The 14,243-nt window shown below is 34.2% G+C and overlaps 1 protein-coding gene across 12 annotated transcripts in view; it reads left to right on the top strand.

The window, feature by feature from the left end:
• LOC141381166 (inactive phospholipase C-like protein 2) overlaps positions 1-14,243 on the top strand; it is a 191,591-nt gene that overhangs the window by 160,238 nt on the left and 17,110 nt on the right. For all 12 annotated transcript variants that reach the window (XR_015480577.1, XR_015480578.1, XR_015480574.1 and 9 more), the window contains one exon: positions 2,062-2,171. Coding sequence is in view for 4 of the 12 variants with exons in the window: in XM_087244154.1 (XP_087100280.1) it covers positions 2,062-2,171 (110 nt within the window). In the remaining 8 variants the exon portion in view is untranslated. The remainder of the gene's footprint in view (positions 1-2,061; positions 2,172-14,243) is intronic.

Here is a 14,243-nt window from a genome sequence, read left to right on the forward strand (position 1 = left end):
ATTAAAGCGACATTGTATTGACACCAGACATCTGTTATAGGGTTTTATTCACAAGGGATTTATGGCTGTAAAACGGGCTTGTGTTTGCTAGGCAGAAAAAGTGTTTTATAGTGTGCAGTCTAATAAAAACTTCTACTCCAGAGAATATTTTGTTCCCCTGATGTTTTTTTCTGACAGATTTTGGTCAACTTAAGCAGAGTCAGACTGATTTACTTACTGACTGAACCGTACAATCAGCCTTTCATCATATCTAGAAGCAGATACTTTCTGTTTTCACTTACTGTTTGCATTTTAGTGCATCCATCTGTCCGTCTGTCCATCTGTTAGTTACAGTGCTCGTTTTGTTTTGTTTTGTTTTGTTTTTTATCTGTGACTGTCTCTGCTCTGAATATTAATGAGTAAGCACTGTGTGGTGTGAAGAAAAAATGCTTCTAATCGTAGGCATGTTTCCATTACAGATTTATAAACTTATTTTATTTATAAAATACTTTAAAATGATAAGCTTTTTTTAATTTTTAGATATTTTTTTCCATTAACCACTTGTTGTTTAACTAAAACTCACTCTATAACTCCCCTCTCACATTGTCATTTTTTAAACACACAAGCTTAAAGGTATATTTCACTAGAAAATGTAAATTTACTCACTATTTACTTTCCCTTAGGTGGTTTTAAATCTTTGTTTTTTAAGTCAGGTGAACACAAAAGAAGATATTTTGAAGAATGTTAAAAACCTATAACCATTGACTTCCATAGTAGGAATAAAAATACTATGCAAGTCAATGGTTACAGGTTTTCGGCATTCTTTAAATTATCTTCTTTTGTGTTCAATAGAAAAAAAGAAACTCCATAATTTACTTTATCTTCACTTGCTTCTGTTCGAGTTTCTTTCTTCTGTTTAACACACACACACACACACACACACACACACACACACACACAAATGATTTTTTGAATAAATCTGAAAACTTGTAACCATTGACTTTCATAGTAGGAAAAAAATACAATGGAAGTCAATGGTTACAGATTTTAAGCTTTCTTCAAATTATCTTCTTTTGTGTTTACTCATTCATTAATTTTCCTTTGGCTTAGTCCCTAATTTATCACGGTCCGCCACAGCGGAATGAATTGCCAACTATTCCAGCATATGTTTTACGCAGTGTATGCCCTTCCAGCTGCAACCCAGTGCTAGGAAACACCCATACAGACTCATTCACACACCAACTCATACACTATGGCCAATTTAGTTCATCCAATTCAGTTAAAAGAAGATATTTTGAAGAAAGTTGAAAACCTGTAACCATTGACTTCCATAGTAGGAAAAAAATACAATGGAAGTCAATGGTTACAGATTTTCAGGTTTCTTCAAATTATCTTCTCTTTAGTTTATTCATTCATTTATTTTCCTTCGGCTTAGTCCCTAATTTATCATGGGCCGCCACAGCGGAATGAAAAGCGTATGTCCTTCCAGCTGCAACCCAGTGCTAGGAAACACCCATACACACTCATTCACACACCAACTCATACACTATGGCTAATTGAGTTCATCCAATTCACTTAAAAGAAGATATTTTGAAGAAAGTTGAAAACCTGTAACCATTGACTTCCATAGTAGGAAAAAAATACAATGGAAGTCAATGGTTACAGATTTTCAGGTTTCTTCAAATTATCTTCTCTTTAGTTTATTCATTCTTTTATTTTCCTTCGGCTTAGTCCCTAATTTATCATGGGCCGCCACAGCGGAATGAAAAGCGTTTGTCCTTCCAGCTGCAAACCAGTGCTGGGAAACTCCCATACACACTCATTCACGCACAAACTTATACACTAGGGCCAATTTACTTATACTGCATGTCTTTGGACTGTGGGGGAAACCGGAGCACCTGGAGGAAACCCACACAGACATGGAGAGACCATGCAAACTGCCCACAGAAATGCCAACTGGCCCAGCTGGGACTCGAACCAGCTGCCTTTTTGCTGTGAGGCGACAGTGCTAGCCTCGCATTATTACATTGCAGTCAAAATCAAATGATTGTGTGTAACGCTCATTTCAATTGTTGCTTTCAGGATTGGACTTTCATGAGGATCTGCATCGAATCGGAGCGAGAGAAGGACTGAAAGGGCGGAAGTTACAGAAGGCCATGGAGAGTTACGCCTGGAACATCACTGTCCTGAAGGTCTGTAGCTTTTCTTTCTTTTATAGACAGAAAGCTGTTTGCACCAAGGTCTCTGCTTTATATATACCTTGTTTAGCATACTTTTGTACACTATCTAATAGGGCTACACAATGCGTTATTTCAGCATCAATATTCTCAATAGTCACAATACAAGATCTGCAATGTTGAGTTTGAATTATAGTTGACCAGGATCTACAGAACACATGCAATTTGTAGAGTCACTGCTAGGTTTAACCATAATAGAGTGAAAGCTTATCATTTGCGTGTGTTTTAAGGCCTGTGACTGAGCTTTTCAAGAGAGTTTGAAACATTTGGGTACAATAAAGTATGATGTTTGGAGGTGCAACAAAGTTTAAATGCATTTAATTATTTATGCAGGAAAAAATAAAAAATTGTGTCTTGTTTTTATTCCAAAAGTCTACTTTTCAAAGCAAAAGCAAGATGATTTTCCCCATTGGCAGATAATTTGGGTTGTTTTATGGAAGAGCTCTTAATTTTGTCTTTGTTCTTCTGAAGGTAAAAGCAAAACAATATTTTTAATTTTTAATTTTTATACTTTGATCTAAGAATTTTTTGATATTTCAACTGGAAACAAGACAAGGGAAATCTTTTTTTGCATTGTGAATATGCAGTTTCTGTACCTGAATACTGTTAAGCGTGTCACACACCGGATGTGCTGCTCAGCGCCGCAACATGGCATGCACATGACAGTTGGAAGTATCGTACACCAGATGAACACATTTTTATGTTATTTAAAGTGAAACTATTCAGATGGCGAACGGTGTACTGAGTCATAGCTGGGCGCTGTTTACAGCCGCCAACTTGTGGGGCCGGTGTGCGTACCCTTATAAAAATTCATGTTTAGAATTCTAAAATGCATGGCAATTCGTGGCACGTTACCGAGCGGCGTATCCTGTGTGCAACCCCCTTTAGACTGTTAAAAAGAGCTATTCAAATCATATTGTAAAAACTGTATTCATATCACAATATTTATCACAGAAAAATCTAATATTGCAGCATCTGATTTTTATTAAATAATATATTTGACTATATAATCATTTCTAACAGGTTTGCATTCAGTCCTAAAGCTTAGTGTTTTTTAGCATCTGTTTCAACTACAATTGTGACCTGTGTTCTTCATGTTGAAGTATGATTAATCTCACTGATTAGTAATAGAATTGTTTAGTATGCAATTTTTGGGGTGTGCAATATTGACAAAATTTTATCCCAAAATGTTTTTATTTCTCACACTATGGCCATTTTGTATTTTATTTATTTTAAACAGTATGGCCATTTTATTTTATTCTATTTAAACAGTTAGTGCAGTAAGATATATTTTTTTATTTAATTGATCAATCAATTAGTTATTTTATTTATTTATTTATTTTATTTTTTTATTTTTTTATTCAAACAGTTAGTGCAAGTAAGTTTTTTTTTTAACTTTAATTTAATTAATCAATCAGTTAGTTATTTTTTATTTTGATTTATTTTTTCTTTTCTTTTATTCTATTCAAACAGTGTCAGTAATATTTTTTTACTTAATTTAATTAAATCAGTCAATTATTTTTTAAGAGATTAGATTGCATTAGCATTAGATTGATCAATTGTTAAGATGTTTATAATCTTGCCAAAGCTTTTCATTAAAATGTGTTTATTTATTTATTTATTTATTTATTTATTTATTTATAATCTTGCCAAAGCTTTTCATTAAAATGTGTTTATTTATTTATTTATTTATTTATTCATTTATTTATAAGAATTCTCAAATAAATTAATAAATATAAATAATTTTCCACAAAAATACTAGGCTGCACAGCTGTTTAAAATTTTTATCATCAGAAATATTTCTTGAACGTCATTGTAATATCTTGAGTAATAATACTGAAAATTCTGCTTTAGCATTACATTAATAAATTCATTCTAAAATATTAAAATAAAAACAGCTTATAAGATAAAATGTTTCACAATATTATTTTTTGAATTCTGCTTTTTTATATAGATCCTTTTAAAGCTTAACCTAAATTGAATGTAAGATGGCTCTGAATTTGCACTATTTTAACCTCTAAAAAACAGTGAGCTTCGATCTTTCTTATAGCACGAAAGAGAATTAACCAGCAGGGATGCTCTTGGGTCTGTCCATTCATCCCCGTTATACCACAAACACTGTGCTAATTAATTTGTGCAGATCGCTAACAGCATTGTCAGGGATGTTTATCTGTAGTCCTGACAGCGTGCTAAAGCATAGGACGTAAAGTGAAAAAAATCCACATGTTTTGCCCTCTTCTGTCTCTCTTTCTCTCCGTTTAATCAGTCTCGCTCTGTCACTATCTCTCTGGAGATGTGTTTATATATTTATGGTGTTAATGATAAGATAAGCTTAGCTAAAGTGCCGTGTTTTCTAACATGGATTAATTGCGTTCGTACTTAGGTAAACTGATAAAGCGCACGCGGTGGGAACAGAGATTAGGAGATGTCACCTTTAGTGTGTGATAGTGTTAATGAAAGTGTCAAATTGCAGAACAACAGTTTGGTATACGGCTGTTTGGTTGTAGTTTTAACTGCTCTGCCAATTCCTGTTTTATTTATTTATTTGTTTAATTTCTAGATAATAAATCAACATTGGTAATACTATAATATTGGTATTGGTTATTTAAAGGCACAATATGTAAGATTCCCATTTTTTAATTGTAATATCCAAATATCCATGTATGTTGCTGTCTTGAAGGGCTCCTATTTTACCTCTTTTACAAGATGTATACATCTTTGGTGTCTGCAGAATGTGTATGTAAAGTTTCAGCTTAAAATACCCATCAGTTAATTTATTATACCCTGCTGAATATGTCAAGTCATGTTTATTTCTATAGCCCTTTTACTATGTAGATTGTTTCAAAGCAGCTTATCATAAAAGTTCTTGTAATTTGAAACTGTGTCAGTCCAGTTTTCAGAGTTTAGTTCAATTCAGTGTGGATTAATTTTCATTGCTGAAAGTCCAAACACTGAAGAGCAAATCCATCGATGTGCCGGTCCACAAGTCCCAAATATGTGAATTTTGGGATTACTTTGGTAAGATTACTTTGTGGCTGTTTTTGTTGCCTGTACCTTTAAATGCAAATGAGCTTGTTCTTTCCGCCCACCGTTCCCATGTGCGTGTTTCCTTCTCATGCTGCGTTCACACCAGACGGGCATGCGCAAATAAATCATGCTATTCATATTCAAAACGCGTGAACATTTTGAGTTTACTCGCTTCATTTGCACGTCAAATTCGCTTAATTCACACGTCAAATCTACTTCACAATGAACATGGATTTAGATCATGAGCGGGGTTTCTGTCTGCCTGGTGACTCTAGCTTTGTTGCTAAATGGCTAACATGGATTTTATTGACAGAATAGTTGTGTTTATGTGCTTTAGGAAGGCTGAAAAATAGCAGATATTCATTTGCTGTGTGTCTGATTCCACTAGATCATTTCAGAGGTGCACCCAGCTCTGCGTATTCATCATCTTCTCCAGAATCTATAGCTGGAGGATGGAGGCTTTCTGCAGTGCTTCTTTATGAACCCTTTATGAGAAACTTTATGAGAAATAAAGTTGTAAATATGTGCCCTCTGGTGGTGAAAATTACATACTGTGCCTTTAAAGTTTTTTTTGTAGTATATTAATATAAATTAAAATAATGACCAGTGGTTTACCAATGCTCAAAACACTAATATAATATTATAATATTTATAACATTACAAACTTTAAAATATTATAAATGAATTATTTTATTTATTTAAATTTAACATAAGTGATTAAATGTAAAAAATGTTTTCAGTTAGCTGTTATAATGCTGATCTGATCATTAAGATCAAATGTTAGTAAAAATAATAAGCATGGGCTATATTTTAGGCACAAAGTCTAAAGCGTATGGTGTAAAAGCATTAAGAACGTGTCTGAATCCACTTTTGCTATTTAAGGATGGAAAATACATTTTGCACCCCGGCGCACGGTCTAACAGGGTTGTACTTAATCTCCTAATGAGTGTGGGTGTGTTTTGAGCATTATGTGCATTAAACCAATCAGAGACTGATCTCACATTCCTTTTAAGAGTCAATTGGGATGCGCCATTGCACATTTGCTATTTACATGGCGGACTTTGTACTTCACTTGTGAGAAAACAGTTAAACAGACCATCTGCAGTGTGAGAATAAAGATTGAGCGTCCTCTATTCAGCCTCTTTACTTTACTTTTATTCTTTATTTTACTCCTTTACTTTACTCCTAAACCTTCGTGGATGAACAGTGTTGTCTACATACTAATTACTACATATTTAATTTAGTTTAAGCGCAAATATTTGTTTCAAAACTATTTCTAATTCTGTTGTAATTTCCAGCAAATTAATAAATTGAATAATAATAATAAAGTGTGGTCAAAAACTGATTATATCCAAACACGCATCCTGTTCTTATGCCCCATATGGTGATGTATACGTCTCTAAAACCTGACAAGTGGACAAATGTAAACTTATTTTTACTAAAACAAATATAAATATGCATATAATAACTAATACTGCTACTGATAATAACATTATACAAATGTAAATTGTAATGAACAAACTGAAAAAAAAACCCAGAGATGAAGAAAGCATGGAGGCAGTGTTTTTTATATTTATGTAGAAAATAATAATTTTGTGACATTTTAATCCTTTAATTTTTTTCATATGTAAAGATATTTGTGTATTGGTGTACATCCCGTGTGTGTTAAGCAAAGCATTTGGACTTGCATAAGTGCACAACTAACACGCTCTGTGCTGGACTTTAGACCAGCTTTTAGTTGGTTGATGGGGCGCGGTCTATTTCAGTTCCTCAAAATGGCAACACACCAACAATGCGCCATAACACACCTCATTTATAGACCGGAACAACCATGAGTCCACAAATTTTTTTTTTAATTTGCTATTTAAACAACGTGGCGCAAAATGGGAAAATCAGGGTTGCGCTGGTCTAAAAATAACAAAAAATCGTGCCATACACACCTTGCGCCTTGTTGTGCCGAGTGATAGGGCCCTATATGTTTTTTTTTTCTGTGCTTTTTTAATCTGTGATGATGCATTTATATTTTTTTTTCCCCAAAGTAGCACATTTTAAAATAGTAATATATTTATATAATATATATATATATATATATATATATATATATATATATATATATATATATATATATATATATATATATATATATATATATATATATATATTAACTATTATAAGTACACTGTAAAAACTATATGACAAAAAGTCATGAAAACAAATGTTTTTGTTACTTTTTTTTAATAATCGTTTTATTTATGTAAAGTTGAACTTAATATTTTGAGTCAGCTTGACTCATGTAAGTTGAGATAACTAGATAATATCATTAGATTCAACTAAATTTAAACCAGTAAGATTGTTTTTTAACTAGTCCTGGTTTTGCACAACAAATTTTTATGTGACCTAAGCAGCATTGTCATACATTTTAAATCAAAACAAAATCTTGGGGGCATTTATAAAAAAAAAACTCCATGCTTCATTTTGTTGATAAAGCTCTTCTTTCATGCTTATCTTTTTTCATCGTGACACATTTGGACGCGTCCCGACTGCAGGAAGTGACATCAAACTGTCAGCCAGTGCACAGACGTGTTCAGTGCAGGCTTTATAAAGTATGTAGCACCTTGTCTCTCTGCAGTGCTCTCAGCCTCTCTTCTCCCCACAGTAAAAGTCTATATGCGTCACGCCCCAATGCATAATTCATCTGTTTTTAAAATATATCACTTATTTATGGCAAAAGACTCCTCTATCCAGGTCAAGGAGCCTTTCCAGTGCTGGGCAACCCGTGCAGGTGTCCTTTCAGGAGCTCATGCAGGAGAAACATCCATTCGGCTCACCTGTCCTGTCCTGTTTCATGAAAAAAAAAAGCCTGCTGGAAGTTAAGCAAAAACGCAGTGCAGATGATGTGTTTTACTCTGGTCCTCAATTAATGACATCATGATGCAGCTGTCCTGAAAGTGCCTCAGTGATTTTCATTGGCTGATTTTTGTTTGAATCGTAGATGGTAACTTACTTTGAAAATCTTGTTTACATATTCATTTCATTTACAGAAATCGGCAAAGTATTGGTGGTGATATCTAACAGAGATGCACTGATGAGGTCTTTTTTTGTGCAAAGCAACTTTATTTATATGACGTTACATTATAAGCTAAACTTAACTATTCCAACAAAATAACCTAAGATCATTGAGAAATTGAGTACATCCTAGTCAATGGACCCCATCATACTCACGGCACAAAAAGGTGCTGGACGTGTTTGGCACGATTTGTAGCTATTTTCAGACCAGCGCAACCCTAATTTCCCCATTTTGATCTACATTGTTTAAATAGCAAAGCCATTTGCGCCACTTTGTGGACTTATGGGCGTGCTGGTCTAGAAAGGAGGTGAGTTAAGGCGCATTGTTGGTGTGTTGCAATTTTGAGGAACTAAAAAAAAACCCTTTTCACACATACAGACCTTTCCGGAAAATTACCCGCAATTTACCGGAAAGGTGTGTATGTGTGAACAGGTCCTTTTTGAAAATACCGGTAAATTCTTTCTGGCTATTTTCCAGAAAGAGAAGTTGTAAGATTACCGGTAATTTGCCGGAATGCCGCGCTGTGTGAATGCAGAAGGAAGATTGCCGGAAAGATCGCGTGCACGTCTAGAACGTGCTGATGTGAGACGTCTGCTTTAGCTAATCAGAACAGTCAGATGCATTCACGTCCGCGCGGTTTATGAGAATAAAAGCCTTTGAATATTTTCCCAGACGCGTTTAGCTGCTAGAAATTAGTCAGATAACGTTTATATGTTCTACTTAATGACAACTCTGTAAATAATCATCAATAAGATGCTGATAAGACGCTGTTTTTTTACCTTGCCTGGAAACAGCCGTGAACGCCAGCACACACACATATTATGAACATCTCGACATGCGAAAGTGATCCTCCATATGTTTTCATTGAAGTTGTTCACAATACTGATCCATCCACAGAGTTTGTGATGTAGTCAAATGTTTACTAACACAAGCCCAGCCATTTATAGCTCATTTCTGGTTAGTGATGTCAGAATTTACCAGTATTTTTGAATGGATGTGTGAATGCTCTTTTCCGGAAAAATTCCGTAAATTCCTCGCCTGTGTGAACAGCGCTTTTTTGAATTTAACGGTAAAGTCCTTCCGGAAATTTTCCAGATATTTACCAGTATCACTGTGTGAAAGGGGCTATAGACTGTGCAATTGACCAGCTGAAAGCAATTCTAAAATCCAGTCTAGAGCGCGTAAGTTGTGTGCCTTAAATGCCTACACATTGCTTAATACACACAATATGTTTAGCAAGACACAAACATCTTTACATAAGAAAAAGAATTAAAGGATTCAAATATTACAAACATTATTTTCTACATAAATATAAAAACCACTGCTTTTATTCAGTTTATACAAATGTAAATTGTCATGAATAATGTTATTATTATTAGTAGTAGTAGTATTATTTATTATATGTATATTTATATTTGTTTTAATAAAAACAAGGTTTAGATTTGTCCACCTGTCAGTTTTTGGACCATATGAGGCATAATAATAGGGCGTGTGTTTGGATTTACCACCGTTTTTTGACCACACTTCATTATTATTGTTCATTTATTGGTTTGCTGGAAATTAGAACTGAATTTAGAAAAAGGTTTGAAACTAATCTTTGTACTTAAACAAAATTAAACTAATGGATGTCTTCAGTGAAGTGTGTCCAACATGGTTTCTTTCTTCACAAAAGTGAAGGAGTAAAATAGAGAAAAAGTAAAGAGGCCAAATAGAGAAGGTTCGATCTTTATCCTCACGTTGCAGATGGTCTGTTTAACTGTTTTCTCTCTAGTGAAGCTTTCAGTTTTTTTTCAGTGTTTTTACACTTACAAAATCTGCTGTGTAAATAGCGAATGCGCCATGGCGTGATGCAACGGACTCCTAAAGGGATTGGGAGATGAGACGCTGATTGATTTAATGCACGTTATGCTCAAAACACCCATAGCTCATTAAAAGAATAAGCACAACTGCCGCAGTGCAGAGCGTATTTTTCTGTCCTCAGCAAAAGTATATTCGGACACACCCTTTAGACTTCGCGCCTATATTGTTAAAAAAAAAATTTAGTAATAAATAATAAACAGGCAACATGAGGCCTTGAATACATTACAAAATATTTATAAATTTTTTATTTTATGCTGTAATTATTTTTTGCAGCACTTTTGTGCCCACACTCTTTTTTTTTTATTGTCACCTAATTGTGATGAGGTCTTGTCTGACTTGATTTGTGTCAGAAGAAAAAAAATATCACAAGAAAAATCCCATAAAATTATATATATATATATATATATATATATATATATATATATATATATATATATATATATATATAAAACCATGCCAAATATCAGATGGCCAGAAACCGTATAATTTTTTATTAATTTTTAAAATATTGGTGCCTATGATGCAGCAAGTCCAGACTGTTGTGTACTGCTTGATTTTATATAAAATTCACTTTAATGTGTGATATAATAAAAAGTGGGTGGCGCAGTGGGTAACAAAACCAGCTAACAGCAAGAAGGTTGGGCTGGGCTGGGTCAGTTGGCATTTTTGTGTGGCGTTTGCATGTCTCCCCCACAAGACCAAAAACATGCGCTATAGCTGAATTGGGTAAAATAAAATTTTCCTTAGTGTATGTGTGTGAATGATAGTGTATGGATGTTTCTTAGTGTTTGTTTGCAACTAGAAGAGCATCCGCTTTGTAAAACATATGCTGGATGAGTTGGCGGTTCATTCAGCTGTGATGACCCCAGATTAATAAATGGACTAAGCCAAAAAGGTTGCAAATTTTTATTTAATTTTAGTTTTTATTTGAATTTTTACTTATATGTTTAGCTTTAGACTTCACAAATGAATATCTTCTCAATTCAAATGAGCAGCAGCTTGGACCCGGAAACAATATTTCTTATCACGACTTAACAAGCAAATAATGTACACTGTTGAATAAATGAATGAATGAATGAATGAATGAATGAATGAATGAATGAATGAATGAATTAATGAATGAATTAATTAATTAATTAGTATGCATGTACTGAATGCATGTAAATATCTATTAATTGCTTTAAAAGGGGCAGCATGGTGGCTCAAGAAGGTTGCTAATTTAAGACCCGGCTGGGCTAGTTGGCATTTCTGTTTGGAGTTTGCATGTTCTTCCTGTGTTTGCGTGGGTTTCTTCCAGGTGCTCCAGTTTCCTCCACAGTCCAAACACATGCTCTGTAGGTGAATTGAGTAAACTTAATTGTCCGTGTGCACGTGTGCGTGCGTGAATGATTGTGTATGGCTCATTTCCAGTACTGGGTTGCTGCTGGAAGGGCATTTGCTGTGTGAAACATATGCTGGAATAGTTAGCGGTTCATTACGCTGTGCGACCCCTGATATATAAGGGACTAAGCCGAAAGAGAATGAATGAATGAATGAATGAACAAACGAATGAATGAATGAATATTTCTTTAAAAATCATGCTGGGAAATCAAAAAAAAGGTATTTGGTTTGATTTTTGTTGTTGTTGTTTGTTGAGCACTGCAGGGGTTTAGAAATGGGGTGCACAGTACTGCAGGTTTGTTTGGATTTGTGAATTCAAATGAATAAATTCATATATTATGACTTGTCTTCTCAACAATGTAGTGTATATTTAGTTTTGTTGTGTAGCACATAATAGAGCGAGCATCAGTTCCACACACTGATATTCTACAGCAATCATAAAAAAAAAACCAGCACTAGTATTGATAAAATGTCATCGGCGCAGCCCTAAAATCAAATCACTTTTGTTCTAGACATAAAGGTTTTATCTGAGGCTCATATTTCCAGTGTCCTTGTAAGAAAGTCAGAAAGTGAATTTATGTGTCGTTGTCCGTGTTTTGAGTACACAGTTTAGTGACGTGTCCTTGTATTTTAGCATTTATTTACTGTGTCCTTCTAAAATGTCTTCTCATACACATAAATACATACATAAATGCCTGGCACACTGTTTTAAGACACACTGTCCTGATCATCACCCCCTCCCGTCTCCATCTCAGTCTCTGTCCCCTTCATCCGGTCCCTTCTGGGTCGTTTCCAGAATCTGTGCTGATTTACGGAGGGTTTTGGGAGGACTCTAGAGCTGTGCTGTGCTGTGTGTTCATTCAGGTTGTGTTACACTGACCCCTGCAGGCTGCATCCTTTCATTGCATTTAAGGGAACATCACACTTTTCTGATAATAGGCTTATTTTACAACTCCCCTGGAGTAGCATTTTTTAATCCATTTAGCCAGTTTCTAGTTTTGGTAGAAGCACTTTTAACGTAGCTTAGCTTAGCATAGATCCTTGAATTTGATTAGACCATTAGCATCTCGTTCAAAAAAACAAAACAAAAAGAGTTTTGATTATTTCGAAATAAATACGTATACATTTATGTTTTAAAAATCAGGGTATCGACATATGGGTTTTATGTTAACATTAAATTACAGAATGAAAAATGGTCAAAATGACCGCCTTAAGTGTAGTAATTATTGAAGTGAAACACTTGTGGTACAGTGGATCAGGATATTGATACCTTGACTTTTACCACATTTTTAATGTTACAGCCTTATTCCAAAATGGATTAAACTAATTGATTTCCTCAAAATTCTACACACAATACCCCATTAAGACAATGTAAAAAAAAAAAAAAAAAAAAATTTGCAAATTTAAAAAAAAAATTAAAAACCTGAAAAATCACATGTACATAAGTATTCACAGCCTTTGCTCAATACTTTGTTGATGCACCTTCGGCAGCAATTACAGCCTCAAGTCTTTTTGAATATGATGCCACAAGCTTGGCACATCTGTCTTTGGGATTTTTTGCCCATTCCTCTTTTGCAATACCTCTCAAGCTCAGGTTGGATGGGAAATGACGGTGTAAAGCCATTTTCAGATCTTTCCAGAGATGAATAAGGTTTGGGTCTGGGCTCTGGCTGGGCCAAAAAGTGAAGCACTTTGAATACTTTCCGGATGCACTGTATGTAATGGATTATAGTATTTGTATTGTTTACTAATCAAACTGAACAATCTATTTATTCTCTTAATGATTGTCACACCAGTTTTCCTTCAAGGAAATTATAGAAATTAACAAATGTAATTTTTGCATGCCCATCAGCTACGCCACTGGATATTGTTAGAAACTATATGCTCATTCTCCTGCAGGCAGTATCAATTGATGGCTTTTTAAATAACACTCCACTTAAAAAAAAGGCTTATTTTAAAACTCCCCTAGAGTTAAACATTAGAGTTTTACCATTTTTGAATCCATTCAGCCGATCTCTGAGTCTGAAGCACTTTTAGCTAGCTTAACATAAATCATTGAATTGGAGTAGACTCAAGAATGACAGAAAATGCAATGTTGTTGTTCTATATGTCAATATTGGTAGGAACTATACTCTTATTCTCTAGCAGGCGGCATTCTTTTTTATTTAAAGGAACTCTCCACTTAAAAGAAAAGAAAAATAGGCTTATTTTACAACTGAATTGAGTTAAACATTTGAGTTTTACCATTTTTTAACCAATTCAGCTGATATCTGGGTCTGGCAGGAGCACTTTTAGTTTAGCTTAGCATAAATCATCAGTAGGATTAGACTATTAGCATCTTGCTTAAAATAATAATAATAATAAAATAAAAAATCCAAAAAGAGTTTTGATCATTTTTGTATTTAAAGCTTGACTCTTTTGTAATTACAATATGTACTAAGACAGAAAATGTAAAGTTATTATTTTATAGGATGGTGTTGCTTTGAACTATACTCTCATTCCCCTGCAGGCTGCATCCTTTCGTTGTATTTGAAGGACACTCCTCTTTAAAAAAAGAATAAAGAAAAAGAAAGGCTTATTTTACAACACCCCTAGAGTTAAACATTTGAGTTTTACTATTTTTGAATCCATTTAGCTGATATCTGGGTCTGGCGGGAGCACTTTTAGCTTAGCTTAGCATAGACCATTGAATT

Source organism: Danio rerio, chromosome 3 (assembly GCF_052040795.2).
Source record: "Danio rerio strain M-AB ecotype USA chromosome 3, GRCz13ab, whole genome shotgun sequence".
Classification (NCBI taxonomy): domain Eukaryota; kingdom Metazoa; phylum Chordata; class Actinopteri; order Cypriniformes; family Danionidae; genus Danio; species Danio rerio.